At 44.9% G+C, this 18,836-nt stretch overlaps 1 protein-coding gene across 1 annotated transcript; it reads left to right on the top strand.

Moving 5' to 3' along the window:
- The first annotated feature begins 51 nt into the window (after positions 1-51).
- Positions 52-13,240, top strand: LOC112301367 (zinc finger protein 709). The gene is given in 5 exon segments (XM_024556809.4): positions 52-204; positions 8,854-8,980; positions 9,176-9,236; positions 9,837-11,299; positions 11,302-13,240. Coding segments are annotated over 5 exon segments (1,758 nt in total). The 5' UTR covers positions 52-156; the 3' UTR covers positions 11,361-13,240.
- The last annotated feature ends 5,596 nt before the right edge of the window (positions 13,241-18,836 follow it).

Here is an 18,836-nt window from a genome sequence, read left to right as displayed (position 1 = left end):
CCCAGAGAAGTGTCCAATCAAGGATGCCGCTGGGGCAGGTGGGTGGGGTGAGGTACAAAGCGGCGTGGGGGTTCCTTCGCTCTCCAGCCTTCCTGGGGTTTGCTAATCTTGTGTCCCTGGTGGCACTCCCTCTGTCCTGGTGTAATCTGCGCTGGCATGGGTGTCGTGGGAAGAACTCAGGGAGACCCAGGAAACCCAGAAATGGTGAGTGTGCGAGGGGCCTGGTCAGGAGACCAGGACCAGGGACTGGTCGGAACCGTTTGCTGGACGGCCTCCCGGAGGTCAAGTCCGGAGTCTGCGGACCGACTGCCCCCGGGCTGCCGCAGGACCGCAGTCCGCTCCAGCTCGCTGCGTGGGGGCTGGGCCGACAGCCGGGTCCCCAGGCGTCCAGCCGCGTCACTGCGCGGCGACCTAGACCCCGGCGCCTCTGTGGGCAGCTCGGCGCAGCGCTGCGCACACAGCCGGGTGTCTTCCGAGACGGTGCGGTGGGAGGACCATCGGGACAATAACTTATTCGGTCTTTGGGAATTCGTACGTGGGATTAGCTGTGGGGTCAATGGTCCCTATTTTCACCCCAGTAGTACCTGTTTTCTCGTAAGGTTTCCAAATATTTGAGAAGCCGGGTCTGAAATTCACGACCCTGCCCCCCCAACCAGCCTAGCTCTTCCTCGGACTGGCAATAAATCCCTGAATGTGAGATCCCCGCCTTCCCAAACACCAATTTCTCAGCGATTCACTTCACTGTCAAATGTTTGTTCTCCATGGTGCATGTCAAACAGACCAAGTACTTTAACTTTATTATTTTCCCCAGGAGGCATGAATGGCTCATTTTTTAAAGATTCTATTTGTCTGTGGATATTTTACATGAGAGGAGACAGAAAATAACCTCCAAAACTACTTTCCATGGAACCCTTGTGCCTGACCGCCCAGGATGTTCCCTGGGCACAGACATCCTATGAAGTCCTTTGGGTGGAGATTCCTCTTTGGAAGTTTCCTGGGAGATCTCTCCTGTCAGCCAGCACTGCCCCTTCCCTGAATTTGTCACACAAAAAAATATATATATATATATATTCACTTAAGTTTCTGTTTTTCAGTAAGGGTAAAATGTAGTCAGTCTATAGAGCTTTAAAGACACTTTAAAATACTTCCAAGCAGGCAATAAAGGTGTGAATATGAGAAAAAAATAAGATAGTCCTGTACTACATTTTATTTGTTAAGAATTCTGATTTTCACTCTTTCCTGGGGTGTTGTGGTAAGTTTCTCAGGCACTCTCCCTTACTTTTGGTTGTTTTCAAATGAAATTCTAGGGGTCAGACTTACAGACCAGAAGTGTTCAAGTGTGATTAAAACCAGTTTCTTGCCATACAAGTAATAATTAACTGATACCTACTTTTCTTATGTTATTTTGGTTTTGGGTTCGGAGTTGGTTTTGGTTTTGTTTTTTTTTTTGACATCTATTTATCTGAAAGGAACAGATATTTATGGTTTTCTGGTGGAACTAGTAAGAATGCTATACAATTTTCTTCCCTTCTTCCCATATAAACATTGGGTTTAAGGGATTTTGCTAAACTGTTCAAAAACTGGATTTGTGTTGTCAACGTAAGAAACAGTTTAAACCTGTAGAGAAGTTTTGTGAGTTTATTTGAAGCAAACTGAGGACAATTGCCAGGAAGCAAAATCTGGAGAGTAAAGGATTACTTGAAATCCGTGGGTGGTAGGTTGGGGGAAGGGAGAAGCAAAGCAGTAGGGGTGGAGAGGGATCTTGTGAATTGGCTAAAAAGTAAACAGACACATACTTCTTTTACATAAATGGGTATAGGGTAGTTAACACTTAAATTAACATGATAACAATAACAATGAGGGGTTGAGGGGGTTTGTGGTCTCTGCTCTGGTGTAGTGAGGTGTCCCCAAAAAAGGAAATCACCCTGACATTCCAAAGCTCTATCTTAGATGCAGAAAACACAGTAGACATCTCAGTTAAGGTAAAGATCGGCCTTTGTCAGGGAAGATTCGGGCCTGGGACTTGACTACCTGCGATGGCCTGCTATTCGTTAAAATGTTTTCATCTCAGACCATCCTATGTCCTTACTTTAGGTCTCTGAGTTTGTAAGACCACCATTCTGGCCTCCTCTGAGCTTGTCAGGTTTAGTATGTGGCCCCTTTTTTGTCCACAGTGTCAAGTTTGAGTATCAATAATGTTTCAAGTAACTCCATTTCGGAACATGAGCTAAGGACCCCTGCAAAGGGAAGTACTTAAAGGCCCAGTGGTTCCCCCTGGGTAGCATCCACCTGCAGCTGTCCTACCAGCTCACACCCACCGTGGAAGGAGCCTGTACACTGAGAAGCTACAGCCCTGGAAAGCTGGGGTGTACATGCGCATGAGGGTTGGGGGTCCCAGATGCTCCTTCCTAGGTTGTGGTTATGGTTTTCTAGGCCCAGATGTTTTTTAGACCTTATGTTTGAGTTTTGCATCCACAGTGTAGGTGCGCTCAGAGTGTGATTTGTACATGTGGAGAAGTCTGTAAAGGTCAGGGTTCTGTCTCATTGACAAATTTATTTGTTAATTTGGGTCAGAGTTAAACAAGATAAGGCTGGGATTTCCCTCACTTGTGAGAATGGATGCCTCCAGGAGGGAGCTCTCCGGTGCCTACTGGAGAGGGGAGGGTGAGGAGAGCTCGGAATTCACTACTGGGGCTGCTCTGGTGTCCCTCCCCCCCCCCTCCCCTGTGGCTGACCCACCCTAGAAGTTGTCAGCTGGGAATATTTAGATCTTAAGTCTGGGAATATGTTAAACATTATGAATGTGGGTTTCCTTTTGAACTGTAGAAAAGGAGGCTGCTTGTTTTTTGATTCCAGTATTTATGCTTCTTTTATTGGATTCCTTTTTCCATTGAATATTGCAGCCCTTTGCATTCTAGTTCCCATGAGTACTTAGGGTTTTAAAATGTAGTTAATTCTTGTCTGAATCTCATAAATAGTAGGAAACTCCCCACCTTGGCTTTAACTGGACTCAAACGAGTCCACAATTCAGAAAGCTCACTGAGAGGTGGGCCCCTGGTCTTAACCCCCACCCCCCCATAATGCACAAGCACTGACAGCTCTTTCCCTACTTCCCGTCCTCTCTTCCTGGAGCGCATGCGCAGCAGGGTTACCGCCCATCTCTGCTTCCCTCCTTACCCTAAAAGACAGAGCGGGTCCTGTCCCAGCCTTCATCCTGTGTAAGCCTCGGCTGGTCCCTGTGGCTTCCATAGAGGCCTTCTAACTGACTCCTAAATAGACCTACTTAAAAAGGTAAAATAAAATGTAGGTTGATTTAGAGATGGGAGATGGATGCTTTTAAGTTTTAAGGTGCTGTTTCCAAATTTAGGTCACGATTGTTTGTGCACATCCCTAGAGAACTTTGACATTTAAAAGGGAATACTACTAATTTACTTTAATGGATGGGAGGAAAAGGCAGTTAGATTTCTCTTTTTATTGTTATGAAGAAAACATCCTCAAGTTTATGTAAATCTGTGTAATTCCTAGTCCTTTTTAGGACTTAATTGAAATCCCCTAATGCATCATAATACATGCTACCCATTGCTGAAAATACCCCACTTCATATACAGTGGAGGGACAAACGGGTATGCCCCTTGTCCTTTTAGTCAGAGATTTGTAAATCTTACGGCCTTAAATCTTGGAATAGTTTTCAATGCAGAAGTTAAAATTAAATTAACTTTAAAAAGTAAAAGTGAATTAACAATAATGACTAAGTATAGGAAAGTATACTGCATCTAAATTTCCTCCCTCCTTTTAAATAAATAAAGAATGGGAAGGTGTAAAAATTCCCAAGCTAGGAAATGAACTCCAGAAGACTCCGTGCCCTCACCCTGCTCCACTGCTGTGCCCTGACTGAGTCCTCCCTTGATGCGGATCCCGGCCCTCGGCTGGGTCCGTGTGTTGTGGCTGCAATGGACAAATTCGAAGGGACTACCAAGTCCTGTGGAGGAAAAGGAACGGCAGGGCCACTCTCTCAAGAGGAGAGCGCCCTGACCCTTGCCTTGACAGGCTTTTATTGCTTTTCTGGGCACATTACATTGAGGATGGTCCTCATTTACTATGCACAGGTTCACTTTGGGTGGTTACCTTTTACAGAAAACAAAGGAGAGTATGTTGCTAATTACATAAAAGAGGAAGGATATTTGAAAATGTAAAGGGAAAAGTGGTTAAGCTGGTTTACAGTGGTCCTTGGAAGGTTTATCGTAGATGTTAGGAAATTACTTTAAAGAAATGCAGTAAACAGTTGCTGCCTCAATTCAGGGTGAGAGTTTTAGCAAAAAGCAAGTCTCAAAGAGGCCTAGGTACAACGCAGGCCTGATTCCCCACGGGAGAACCTATCCGTGGGCGTGGGTCCTGTGTGCTGGACCTCGCTCCCCACTGGCCTTTCCAAGTGGGAGCTGGGCCCACGCCACACAGAACGGTCTCCTATACCCCCTCAAATAACCAGCGTGGATCACTTATTGATCATCCTGTTAGTGTTTCTTTATATGAAAACAAGCCAGTGCAGATGCCATTTTTTTTCTTGCCTGTGTTTATTCTTGTAATGAGTGATCAGACTCCACAAGTTTGATGTTTGACTACAGAAAACCAAAGCCTCAGCCCTCCTTTTCCTCTTGGAGGCTCCTGCTCTGTGACTGGCTGCCTGCTGGGAGCCCCCCCTGTGCTCTGTGCTGCTCTGGGACACATTGTTGACCCACGGAGCCTGGCTTGTATATACAGAGGACTCGGAGTTGAGAGTTGTGGTGATTGCTCATCCTTTGGGAGCAGGAGTGTGGGAATCGGACCCTCCTTATAGTGGGCTTGGTTGATATCTTGGCTGGACCCTGCTGTGTGTTTAGGGTGATGATGTGAGTGAGTCTGGGGTCCTCCAAATTAGAGGGGGAATTAGTGGAGTATGGGGATAACTCTACTCTGTGAACGAGGTGAGCCCACACTCCTTAAAAAGCGATTTTTTCAGAGTGGGCCGAGTCCACTCTCCTAAATCAGAGTGCTCACTGGGACCCTTAAGTAACACGGCTATTGCTGCTCCTGTCTGTACTGCAGCACAGCTCCTGACCCTCTGAGTTAGGGGAGATGACACCCATAACCTCACTGTGGCACAGCCAAGGGATTCGTCTCAACCACTTTAAGCCCAGGGTACTTAAACTCTATTAGGCAACCAATAGCCATGGAGGAGGCTTGTAACCCTATGGCAATGACGTGAGGCCCTCTCGAGGAGTAAATGTTACAAATACCAGGATAAACAGGACATCCCCCTCCAAAGTATATCCAGTGACCTAAAATACAAAACGGGAAGGATGGGGGGTGGGGACCAGAGGGGGGAAAGGTACTAAAACAAAGGCCCACAATTTGACCTGATTGCAAATGCAAAGTATACTGAAAGAATTTAACATAACAGAAAAGAAGGTCTCTGTTGGGTTTTTGGTTCTCTACAACATCAGTTTGAAATGATAGTAATATCTCCTCTCATAGATGAGTTCACAAAGCTCTATGTAATTAATCAAACTAGGTGTCTGATTACAGGTATACCTGGGGATCCCAGTAAATTTAAGCAATTCACCCCATCATCTTAGGGAAATTTCTTTGTGCAACACAGAAGACAAATAGGTATACTGTGCCTTAACCAGCAGAACTCTCACCTTGCCCAAACGCCTCACACTCATATCACCCACTGTCCTAAAATACCCCTTGGGAAAGCTCTGAACTTGTGGTTCATAAGTTAAAATTAAGTCTTTACTACTTTCGAATTGGTGTGACAAAGTAGATGCCACAGAACTTATCCACGACTAATATTTTTAATTTAAAAATTCAGTTACAGTTTACATTTAACATTATTCTGAATTAGTTTCAGATGTACAGCAAAGTGGTTAGAAAATCATGTACTTACAGGGTGGTCCCCTCCCCTTCCCCGATGCTTCAAGCAGCCCCTGACCGCATATGTAATTATCACCGTGTTATTGACTATATTTCCTATGCTGTAATCTCTGTGACCCTTCTTACCTACCGATTTGTTGCTTAATCCATTCACCTCTTTCACCCTCCTCTCCCTTCCCCTTCCCCTTCCAACAGCTGTCAGTTTTTTGTTTCTATGAGTCTGTCTGTTATTTGTTTACTTTGTCCCTCAACTAATACTAATTCGTTCATATGGCCCATTTTATAATGAGTTAAACAGGACCTTGAGTGATCAAAAACCATTGTAAGAATCCTATTTAGGAAGAAGTGTTTATCCCCAATGCTTCTCTTTTAGCAGCCTTATTTGGTCTGCTCTTGAACCTGGAAAGAGTGAACCACACCTCACAGTGGATTCCTATAACCTTGAGGCTGTGGTAGCAGTAGACAAAACCTACACCCAGCCCCCAGTGTTATGGAAGGAAATTACTGATTCCTTCTACCGGTAAATGTCCCACTATCACAGATTTGGCTAAGTCTGGTCTGTTCAGTGCCAATTTGAACAGCCTCTCAGCTGCAGTTGGCCTTTACCTCTTAAGGGACATGGTACACCTACCTGGTTCCTCTCAGGAAACCTCAGTTGCCTTGTCATCCCAGGGTCACTGCAGGCAGGATCTGAACTACATCAGCTTTGCTCCAGGATCACAGGTGTGACATCACACTCATGACATCCCTCTCTGAGGACACTTATTTCACATTCACTCAGTACATACAAATATTAAAAAACGGAGCTTGCAAAAAGTGGGTGGGCCCTTGACCCAGTATAACGTAAGGCCTCAATACCTGGTTAAGCCCCTGAGAATGATTTGGAAATCAGACAACTGCTCCATGCTTTTGGTGTTGAGGGGCAACATATTCCTTGTTTACAAGTTTTACTTGAGCCCATTTGTGCTGTTACTGGCAAATTGGCCCACCCTGCCGGCACCCCTATGACCGAAGGCTCTAGACCATTTAAATTGCCATAAACAGGCACTCCTGTTAGTGCCTTTGGTTTTGTTTGTTTTTTGTTTTTTAAGAGAGAGGGGAAGGGAAGGAGGAAGAGAGGGAGAGAAACATCAATGTGAGAAAGATCGATTAGTCGCCTGTTGTAGGTACCCGAAACGGCAACCTAGGCATGTGCCCTGACCAGGAAACGAACCAGCAACCTTTTGCTTTGCAGGACAACAGCCAACTGAGCCACACTAGCCAGGGCTCCTGTTAGAGTCTTTCAAGTCGCCTTCCCTGAAGAGGCTTCAGTGACCTCTCATGTCTCCTGGAGGTACCCATGGGAACCTGCCCTAGGCCCTACACCATATGCCATTAGAACTGTAGTTGTCATCGTGTACTGGGATCCTGAAAATAGACACTCTTCATAAACACTGAGCATGTTACCTTTGTTGGGCTGACTGTTATGCCTCTGGCCTGGGAAATGGTACCCCACCAGGGGAAGACATCTACTGATATGTCCATGTGATGTCATGGAGCCAAATCTTGGTCCTGTGGCATATGCCACATGCAGAATGGTGGCCCCTTCTCTGTTTAGTCCATTGAAAGATACTGTGGGGGTGGGAAAAGTTACCACTCCCCCAGACAGTTTCCTCAGGAATTCTTTGGGATCATCGAATGCATGGCACTGGGGAGCACACACACTGCCAGGATGACAATACGCATACATAACTGATGGATCTCAGTGGAGAGTTGCTGCCCTTCATCTCTTAGTTGGGACATTCCTGATAAAGGACCAAGCCCAAGGGTCACACAGTTCATCAAACACTAGTCAGTCGTCTCACTACTGACCCACAGTTGGCCCCATCAGCATATGTTCACAGACTCTAGGACAATTGTCTTAACAGTTGTCCCTTTGTGGGAATGCCTTTGATCAGATACCCAGAATATAAATCGAGGTAACACTTGTCTGTACATTACTACGTCTGCTATACCAGGACTCACCAGGAAACTGCTGATCCACATTGGAGTTCCAGAATCTGCTGATAGTAACCATGGCACTTCTGAGAATACACAGTGCCACGCTCCCCGACAAGTATGGGAGTTACACCTCCCTTACTGGTCTCAGGCTGTAGAGCACCCTGCTGGCTTATTAAAGTTAGCTCAAAGCAGTTGAATGAATGATGTCCTGTTTCAGCCGTCAGCCAGCCATGGGATGTAAATTATAATGAGTCTGTCTTTATCTTTTCTTTCTAATGTACTTTTTCCAAAGCAGTTTTGTGTTTACAGAAAAGGTGATCGGAGAGTAGAGAGTTCTGTGATGAATGTTAAACAAGTTAAAATAATATTTTAACCTCCCAATAAGAATATTTTCATTCTACCAGCTGCATCTATCCACTAAAGGCCTGGAGTGCTTTAGGGACGATACAGCCAGCTGGACCTTGTTACAAGTTGGTTTCCACAGCTTTCCTGGACTCTAATGTGTGGTGTTGGGAGTGGAAGAAAAAGTTTTCAGCTCTTCACTGTTTTTACTGATTAAATATTATATCGATTTGACTCTTACCTCCTTGAGACCTGGATGTGGTGAGTAATAAGGAAGGAGAGGAGTTTTTCTCACAAAGTATTGATGGTCTTAAACTGAAAATACTTGTTTCATTTTTATCACATTCTGCTATTTCCCAGCATGCTGTGGACTCTGCCATTAGAGAGCAACAACGTGTGATGTGATCACAGTAAAAGTACACAAGTAATTTCCTTGTGTTTGTGATACCATTAACTTATGAGTAAGTCACTGTGGACAGTGAGTAAGTTTATGATGATCAATCATAAAATAAATATTTGGAGATGACAGAATCATACATGACTTTCATATAAATGGGATCTAGGCGTCCAGTGCTGTCAGTCTCACTGTCAGTCTCACTCATCCTTGGGGTGTTCTAGGACCCACTGGCCATTGAGGATGTGGTTGTGACCTTCACCCTGGAAGAGTGGGCCTTACTGGATTCCTCACAGAAGAAACTCTACAAGGATGTGATGCGGAAAACTTTCAAGAACCTGGCCTCCATAGGTACGGATGAAAAGTTACCTTCAGTTCATCAATTGGAGAACAAGTGTTTCTTGTTGGTGTTTTTTCCAAGATTTGGATGGTGAAAAGGTGGGACATTGGTAAATAAACGAGGCATGGTCATAGCCAAAAATAAACCTAGAATCTAATACTTCTCTAATTTTAATATTTTGGGGGGTTTTCTTGTTTGCATTTTAGGAAAAAAATGGGACATTCATGACATTGAAGAACTATATAAAAACCAGGGGAGAAAACTAAGGTGAGTCAAACAGTAGAAAGTAGTGGCTGACTTGAAGATCTGATTATGTTATGAAATTTTTTTTTAAGGAAACAAAACAAATAATCCATACTTCAAACTGAGTTATTGTATTAGAAAATTTTCACCAAAAGTACTTTTTTATATATGACAGATGTTCAGTGTTTGCAAAATAGCTTACTTCAAAATAGTATTATTAAATTATGTGATTATTACTGTTTTAACAATAGAAAGAATGAAACCCTCTTGCAGATCATTTCTTCTATTGAACTGTAAACAATTGAGACAAAGCAGAACACCCACACTTTTCTTTTCTTAGAGAATGGGAAAGGGAGGGAGAAAGAAAGGGAGAGTGACGTCAATCGGTTGCCTCGTGTATGCCACTCCAGCTGGGGACCAAACCCACAACCCAGGCATGTGCCCTGACCAGGAATCAAACCAGTGACCTTTCGTTTTGCAGAGTGACACCCAGCCAACCGAGCCACACGGATCAGGGCTAGAACACCTATACTTTTCATATGAAGAGATAGTTTAAATATCTAAATAAATTAAAAATTGTTAATAAAGAAATCATTAATACTCTACTTCTCTCTTTTTTTACAGAAATTATATGGTAGAGAAACTCTGCGAAAATAAAGAGGGTAGTCAATGTGGAGAAAACATTCTTATTTCAAATAGGAATCTGAACAAGGAAACCGCTGGAGTGAAACCGCATGAATGCAGCACGTGTGGCAAAGTCTTCATGCATCACTCGTCCCTGAATAAGCACATCAGATGTACTGGACACAAATGTTACAGCTATCAGAAATATGGGGAGAAGCTGTATAGATGTAAGGTGTGTGGGAGAGCCTTCAGTTATCGCCAGTGGGCTGAAAAGCATGAGAGAAGTCATAATAAAGAGAACAGGTATAAGTGTAAGGAATGTGGGAAAACATTTTCTGCTCCTGCATCCCTGCAAGCACATAAAAGGATTCACACAGGAGAAACACCTTACAAATGTAAGGAATGTGGGAAAGCCTTCATGTGGCAGACAGGATTTCGGAGACACATGATAATGCACGCTAGAGATTCTCCATATAAATGTAAGGACTGTGGTAGAAACTTCAGTTGTTCCACTTCGTTGAGGGCACATGAAAGAACTCACACTGGAGAGAGACCCTATCAATGTAAGGAGTGTGGAAAAGCCTTTAGATCTCACAGTTCCTTACAAATACATGAAAGGACTCACACAGGAGAGAAACCACATAAATGTAAGCAGTGTGGTAAAGCCTTCAATTGTCCCAGTTCTTGCCGTAAACATGAAAGAGCTCATACTGGAGAGAAACCCTACGAATGTAAGGAATGTGGGAGAACCTTTGGTGGCCTCTCGGGCATTCGCGTACACATGATCACTCACACTGGAGAAGGACCTTATAAATGTAAGGAATGTCAGAGAGCTTTTATTTCTCCCAGTTCATTTCGAGTACATGAAAGGATTCACACTGGGGAGAAACCCTATAAATGTAGAGAATGTGGTAAAGCCTTTAGTTACTACTCTTCCTTTCAGTTACATGAAAGAACTCATACTGGAGAGAAACCCTATGAATGCAAGGACTGTGGGAGAAGCTTCCTTCGCTACCAAACCTTAAAACGACACATGGGATTGCACACTGGAGAGAAACCCTATGAATGTCAACAATGTGGGAAAGCCTTCAGGTATTACCTTCCCTTCCAAAAGCATGAAAGAAGTCATTCTGTAGAGGAAACCTGTGAATGTAAGCAATGTGGCAAAACCTACAGAGATCACAGTTCCTTAGAAACACACAAAAGAACTCATAATGGAGAGAAACCCTATGAATGTAAACAATGTGGTAAAGCCTTCAGATGTTTATCTTGGTTCGGGAAACATGAAAGGACTCATACTGAAGGGAAGCCTAATGAATGCAAGGACTGTGGGAAGGCCTTCTCTCGTCCCCAGACCTTGAAAATCCACATGAGGGTGCACACTGGAGAGAAACCCTATAAATGCCAACAGTGTGGTAAAGCCTTCAGATACTCCTCTTCCTTCAGAATTCATAAAAGAAAGCATCAGAGAAATCCTTGGAATGTAAGCAGTGTGGTAAAACCTCCCGTTCCTTAGAAACATAAAAAAGCCTCATGAGAAGCCCTATCAATGTCAGAGTTCGAAGAGCTCAGGTGTTTTTGATGACATGAAAGAAATCACACAGGAAACCCTGAATAGAAACAACGTAGTAGTTCTCTCATTTAGGTTTTTAAATGTGTGAGCTCACACTGGAGAGGAATTCCGTGAATTTAAATGTAAAGCCTTTGCCACACAGCCCTCAAAGACCTGGGTGGTGCACACTTGAGAGACTTACACATGTAAGGAGTGTGGAAGGACGAGTCATCCCAGTTCCTTCCAAAGCCAAGAAAGGACTCCCTGGGTAAAAATGAGTGTACACTGTGTGGGAACAACGTCTGATGGTCTACATCCTTAGGTGTGAAAACTGAGCGAACCAAACAAAAATATAAGTAGAGTGAAAAAGGTTAATGGAAACCCATGTATAATACTCCAGACAACAGCACAGAAGAGTCATTAATAAAGTTGTAAATGGCCCTGGCTGAGTAGGTCAGTTGGTTAGAGTGCCATCCAGGTACACCAAAGTAGTGGGCTCAGTCCCCAGCCAGGCCACATGCAAGGAGCAACCATTGAATGCCTAAGTAAGTGGAACAAGAAATTGTGGATATTGAAGTGACAATATTGTACAATGAGTATGCACTATTCAACAACAGTGTATAAGATTAATAGGTAGTACTTTTTTCTTAAATCTATTTTTAAAAAATTTTTGAACCTGTTGGATTGATGGGTGAGTTGAAGTGTATTTCAAATATGCATTTAGGTTTAATTTTTATTTGTTTTGTGCTAAGAGGCCATTGAAATTTGACAGTATGGTATTTGTTGGGATTTTCCTACTGACCTTGAGGCCATTCCTATAAATCCCTAGTTAATTATATATATTCTACCTTAGTGACAAGGTTTCTCTTTTGGATTTCAAGTATAAGAGCCTTTCTTCATAATTATAAACAGTTGGAATCATTATGGCAAGTTTTTGGAAGAATGGTTTCATGTGAATTATTTTCATATTTGGACTTTTACTTTTGGTTCTATTTGCTGAATAGACTTTAAGAAGAGAGACCTGTGATAGGACAAAAATCTAGAGCTGGGATGTACCCCTGCAAGTAATGTTATTAGCTGGATTTTCCAAAATTCATCCCTTTTATGGTTTCTTCTTAGAGTTCACCAGTACCTTTACTTGCATAAGACTTCAAAAAGAGAGGCAAAGAAGGCATTAGTCAGACTTTGGAGCCATCAGTCAGGGAGAGCTACGTAGGAGTTTCAAAGACACCGTATTTTATTCCATGTTCAGGATTCTGTTTTTTGCACTTCCAATCAAAAGTATCCTCAAAACCACCAACTGTTTCATACTCATTTTCTAAGAGAGAGAGATTTCCCACTGACATTTTCCGAAGATCCACATCAAAGATCCATCAGAGTTTGGATTTTGTCGTCAGCACTCTTGTCCACTAGGAAATTGATTCAGACTCGTATACTTGGGAATATTGTCTGATTCCGCTGTTCTCTACAACATAAATGATTATAAATATGATAATAAATGATTATGTCCATTTAAGATCTGGTTTGTACAGGAAACACCTTGTGTTGTCAACAGTGCCAGTCAGCATGTGGTCCTGATTCACCGTGACATCTACAATTGTGTGCTCACAAAGAAGGGTAAGGAGTTTGGTTCTCCACTGCATTGTACACTGGCTGCCTTGCTCTGGTCCTTTCATCTGAGAAATGTGAGAAGAAGCACATTTTTCCTTTCTGGAAGACTGGCGGGGAGGGGTCCTGTTACTTGTAGCTGAATGTATTCTTTCAATGTTTTTCATTACTTTAGATATGTGAATAAAGCTATGTGTAGTTTTTTTGTCAAAGAATGTTTCAGTTTTTCTATTCCAGAAATATTACTGTTTTCTAAGTCATCAAATGCAAATATTACACGTGTGCACCACTTAAACATGGAGACACATTATGAGAAATGCATTGTCAGGTGATTCCGTCATGCAGACGTCATAGAGTGAGCTTACAAGAACTACGTGGCGTAGCCTGCGGCACACCTGTACTACACAGTGTAGTTGTTGCTCCTAGGCTACACAGCTGCATGTTACTGTACTGAGCACGGAAGGAAATTGTAACAGAGGAACTTGTGTATTTAAACATGGGAGAGGGGCAGTAAAAATATAGAATTTTTTCAAATGGTACACCTGTATAAGACACTTAACTATGAATGGAGCTTGCAAGACTGGAAGGCACTGGGTGGGGCGGTGAGTGCGTGGCGAGCGAATGTGAAGGTCCAGGACATCACTGTACACTGCTGTAGACTTCACAAACGCTGTACACTTAGGCAACAAAAATTTATTTTTAAAATTTCAAGAAGTTAAACTTAGTTTACTGTAACTTTTTTACTTTATAAACTTTATTTTTTTTAACTTTTAACTCGTAACAACACTTAGCTTAACAGAAACACATTGTTTAGAGGGAGAAACACTGCTTTGATTTGGGGTGCAGTTCAATAAAAAAGGATGCCTGGGAGCATTAGCAACAAGAAGCGAACTCCAGCAAGAGTTCGCTTGTTATTTTCCAGGCAGTATTTCTCCATTTTGCTGCCCTGGTAACTCAGGAAGGAGTCTTGGAAGAGGGGCTGGATCATCCATGACTTCTTACCGCCCCGCAGTACCCTGGCAGTATGTGTTGACTGATGTGCTGGAAGGCCCTGGGGTTCTGTCACTGCCAGGTCACACAGGGTTTCCATTGGTAACCTACAGTATGGCCCTCAAGCACGACCTTTATCCTGTCTTTAAAAGCCTTGAACTCTGGCATTGACATGGTCTTATGGATGAAAGTCCTTTCAGGCATCCATTTCAATAACAGGGACATTCCATCTGTATTAAATAATATGCTCTGTAATTTTCCTCCACAGCTTATCTAGAGTTCCCAAATACTTTTCAGCTGCCTTTGCACCAGCGCTCATATTCACGACTTAATTTCATGGGATGCAATGAGTAACAATTGAATTGTTTGGACCAGCCAGAGCTAGCATAAGTTTCATACTGGAAAAAAAAAAATTGTGTTCTTCGCCAGGATCATCGTGGTACTGAGAAAAATAATGCTGCTGTGTCATGTCTTCAGGTCATTAGAAATTTCTGCATGTCTGACAGAGGCCCTTCTCTAATCTTGTTACTCTCTGTCTTCAATGAAAAGACCTTGGTTGAAGACATCATACTTTGTAATCTAAAAAGTTACTACAAAACTACAGTAATTAAAATTGTAATATTGGTATACAGACCAAGAACAGAATCTAGAACCCAGAACCAAACCCTCACATACATGATCAAGTGATTTTCAAGAATAGGAAAAGCAGCAAACTGAAGGTAAGGCAGGTTTCCACGCGTACAGAGACCAAGGCGGAGTTCCTGAAAGGGCACCATCCCCATCCAGATGACCAGCCCTGGGTGGCAGGGCTAACTTAGAATATTTGGACCAGGGAAAGGGCAGTGTTTTGTTCTTTCTGGGATAGACTCTGGATACAGATTTGCCTTCCCTACATGCAATGCTTCTGTCAAAGCTGCCACGCGTGGACTGACAGGTATCTTACCCACTGTCATGGTGTTCCGCACAGCATTGGCTCCGGCGAAGGAACTCATTGGATAGGAAACGAAATGTGGCAATGAGCAAGTGCTCATGGGATTCACTGGTCTTCCCTCACTCCCTGCCGTCCTGAGGCAGCTGGACTGATAGGACCGTAAAATGGGCTTTGGAGGATAGTCAGTGTCCTCTGGGTCCCTTTACCTTGCGGGTCTGGGGCGATGTTCTCCAGGAGGCTGTGTGTGCTCTAACTCAGAGTTCATCTTAGGGCACTGATTTCCCCACAGCCAGCATTTCCCGGGGATCGAGGTTGGGAACGGGAGTGGCGCCATTCACTGTTACCACTCTGACCCCTAGTGGCCCACTGGCTTCGACCAGGAGACACTTGGATTTCACTGAACTGGACAGTAAGCCAGTCCCTGACCATTTCGGTGCCCTCATGCTTTTAAATCAACTGGGAAAGGATAAAATTTTGTCACCGGTTGGTGTGATTAATCCTGATTACCAAGTGGAAATTGGTCTGCTTCTCCACCTTGAAGGGAAAAAACCCTAGGTCTGCAATTCAGGATGTTTCTCAGGGTGTATCTTAGTGTCGCCCACCCTGGGACTAAAGTCAATGGGACAGGACAAGAAACCGATGGCAGGACAACCTACCACCCAAAGTTCTCAGGGATGAAAGTTAGCATCATTCCATTAGGCAAAAAACCATGACCAGCTGAGGTGCTTGCTGAAAACAGTATGAAATCAGTGATGGAAGCAGGTAGTTGTAAATAGTAAATGTGAAAAGCTAAAAAAAAAAAAAAAAAAAAACACCCATGAACTAATATAATCATATATAATTTACAGAAAGTGAAAAAAATGGTGAAATAAACCTTTGCTGCATATTTGGGCCCCTTCTTACTAATTATCAGAGAACTTTGGCCATTTCACCCTGCTAGCCAGCCCCTTAGCTCATTGAGGATCCCCATCCCCACCTTTTCTCATGATGCACTACCTCCAGGGCCCACCAGGGGGCAGGCATTCCCAGTGACAGGCCTTGAACTGGGTCAGGCTCTGGGCCCTAGAGAAGCAGGGACAGGGAGCTGAGGCCAGAGACTCTCCAGTCCAACCTCCCTGATGACAAATGGGGAGACTGAGGCTGAGGTTTTTCCAGTACTGGGAGCTCAGGGTTCAGGATGGTGACTCCCAGTGCTCATTGTGTCCCCCAGCTGCAGGTAAGTGAGAAAAGTGCTGAGGAAGAGGACGACCACCTGTGCCGTCAGGGTGGGAGTGGTGATGAGCCCTGGCTCTCAGGTGTCCCCACAGACCCTACTCTGAAACCCCTCACCTTCAGCCTCCTGACCCCGACCAAGGCTCCCACATGGAGCAGCCTAGGACCCTTGGCAGCCTCCCCCAATTTCCCCACCCCTCTCTTCCCCTCCAGGACACCAAATCCCTTCCCAGGGCAAATCCCGGGTTCAGAGGTCCCTGCACCTCCACTCTGCAAGTCCCTCGTGTCAGGTTCCAACAGCATTGAAATACTACACTGCTGTGGCAGATGGCCTCTTATATGGGACATCATGAGAGCCAGAGAGTCCCCAGCTCCTGGCTGTGGGGTGTCCTGGTCTGTGAGATGACAAGTTGCACAGAAACCTGTAGAATAACCGAATTTCATCCTCCCTTTTTGTGTACAAACCATCCTATTAAGTGTGATGTGTGTGAGGCCTGGAGGACATCTGGCGAGACAGTGGCACTGGCTGCTCCACAGGCTACCTGGGGCAGGCAGTTCAAACATCAAAACAGCAGCAAAATGCAAGATGCTCACAGCCTGGTGTGAAGTCAGACAACATACCGTTTTCTCTAATATTCCTGCAAACATGCAAGGCCTGACTCTATTCTCCCACTGGTTGTAGGATGGGGTGGGGAGGAGTGGAGGTGCAGATTCTTTGGGGAGTGAGACAGGGGGATACTCTAGTGGGAAAGCCTTTAGAGGCCCCTGGGAAGTCCCCCAGATCTGAGTCTGGGGTCCGGGGTTGGGGGTCTGGGCCTGCCTGTGCCATTTCAGGGCCTCGGTGGTAGAGAACCATCTGCACCCACTCTCACCTCCAACCAGCTCCTCCATGACTCCTGAATGGAGCTCTGTAAAGACAGTGCCCAGTACTCAGGCTGAAAGACATCAGGGGCCATCTTGGGCATCACCACAGTGAGAAGTCCTACCACAAATTCTGCTCCCAGATCAGGCACAGAGGAGCAGCCAGAGAGGGAAAAATGACACCCAGAGTGCCTGGAATTACATTTGAGTAGATGAGCTCGGTCCTCAGCACTCACCTTCTCACATTACCACCCATGACCTGGGATTCACACCTGATGGACCAACCAAGCTTCCAATACCCAACAACTTACTCCTGCCCAGGAAGCCCCCCCCCCCCGCCACCTTTTCCACACCCCAACATACACAGAAAAAGGGACAAGGGGGTATAGCTGCTTATGCAGGATCACAGTTATGACCTGACCTGGTCCGACCGGCCCTGTTACCTGAGGGTTCACCCTGCCGAGTGATCAGAGATGTTGGAGGGGAGGCCAGAGCCACTGTCTACAGTGGGTGAAACAGCTTTCATTATCAGCTTTCCAGAACCCACAGCCTCGGAAAGTCAGGAGGTAACTGGAGAACATGCTGCTTTCTCGACTGCCTCCAGTCAAGTGAGCCGGAGAGGGGCCTTTCTCTAGCATGTGGGGCCCTGGTTACCAGAGTTCTAACTTCTGTTTTGTTCTGTCACCAAGGATATGAGGACACCTTCCTCAAGGATTGAAGGGCCCATTACCCGGGCCCCTCCTTCAATCAGACCCACTCAGAGGCCCCCCCTGGGCTGGTGACTGCTCAGGCTCCTCATCCATGTCATCCCTATAACTGCAAACAGACATCCGACACAGCCCTCGCCATAGCTCCCTGGGAATGTAACCTGAGTTCCAGCTTTCAGCAGATAGAGCTGAGTTCAGATCTCTTTGTTTGTCCTGTGGGCTGGTGTCCCCAGTGTCTGATGCAAAAACAGAGAAGGAAGAATTACAGGAAGGAGTGGGATGGAGCATGGAATACCACTTAAAACAGGCCTGGGTTTCAGCTGCCTGCCTTGGGGAAATCACACCCCTCTGGGTCACATTTTAAGGTCTGCACCTTTAAGGGTTGAAATTAAGAAAATTCAGATGTGGTCATCCATGCCGTAACATTTCGTGTGGTCTCCTGTTATACGTGGAATCAGACCTGATGCCTCATGTGGGCCTATGTGGTGCACAGGCTCCACAATGGCTTCCAGCTGCCCCTGCCTCTCACTATGCACATCTCTGTGTCACCACTAAGTAGTTAGTAACTGGCTCCTGCACAACAGAATACAGCCAAGGTGATGGATGTCACATTCAATTTTTCACTTCCCTCTTGCTTGCTTCCTTGAGTTCCCTTCTCTCTCCCTCTCCCTCTGTTATACGTCTGGAATTGGGAGAGAAAGCACCAGTGTTTTGAGCTCCATGTAGAGGCCCCAAAGGACAGAACTGAGGGAGCACCCAGCCAACTGACAGGCAGAAACTGAGGTCTCAGTCCCAGCTGAATCCTGACAACACCCATGTGTGAGTGTGGGAGCAAATCGACCCAACAGAGCCTCAGCTGAGACTCGGTCAGCTGGTGCACACCTTAAGTCAGTCAGATGTACCCTGCTGAACCATGCCCAGATTCCTGAGTCACAGAAACTATGAGACATTTTTTGTTTGTTTGTTTTTATTGATCTTAGAGAGAGAGAGGAAGGTAGTGAGAGAGAGAAAGAGAAAGACATTGACCTGCTGTTCCACTCATCCGTGCACCCACCTCTTGCACGTGCCCTGACCAGAGGATGAACCCACAACCTTGCCGCACAGGGACGACGCTCCAACCAACGGAGCTACCCAGCCAG

The sequence above is a fragment of the Desmodus rotundus genome, chromosome 9 (genome assembly GCF_022682495.2).
Source record: "Desmodus rotundus isolate HL8 chromosome 9, HLdesRot8A.1, whole genome shotgun sequence".
NCBI classification, from domain to species: Eukaryota; Metazoa; Chordata; class Mammalia; order Chiroptera; family Phyllostomidae; genus Desmodus; species Desmodus rotundus.
This window is presented reverse-complemented; position numbering and strand designations above follow the sequence as displayed.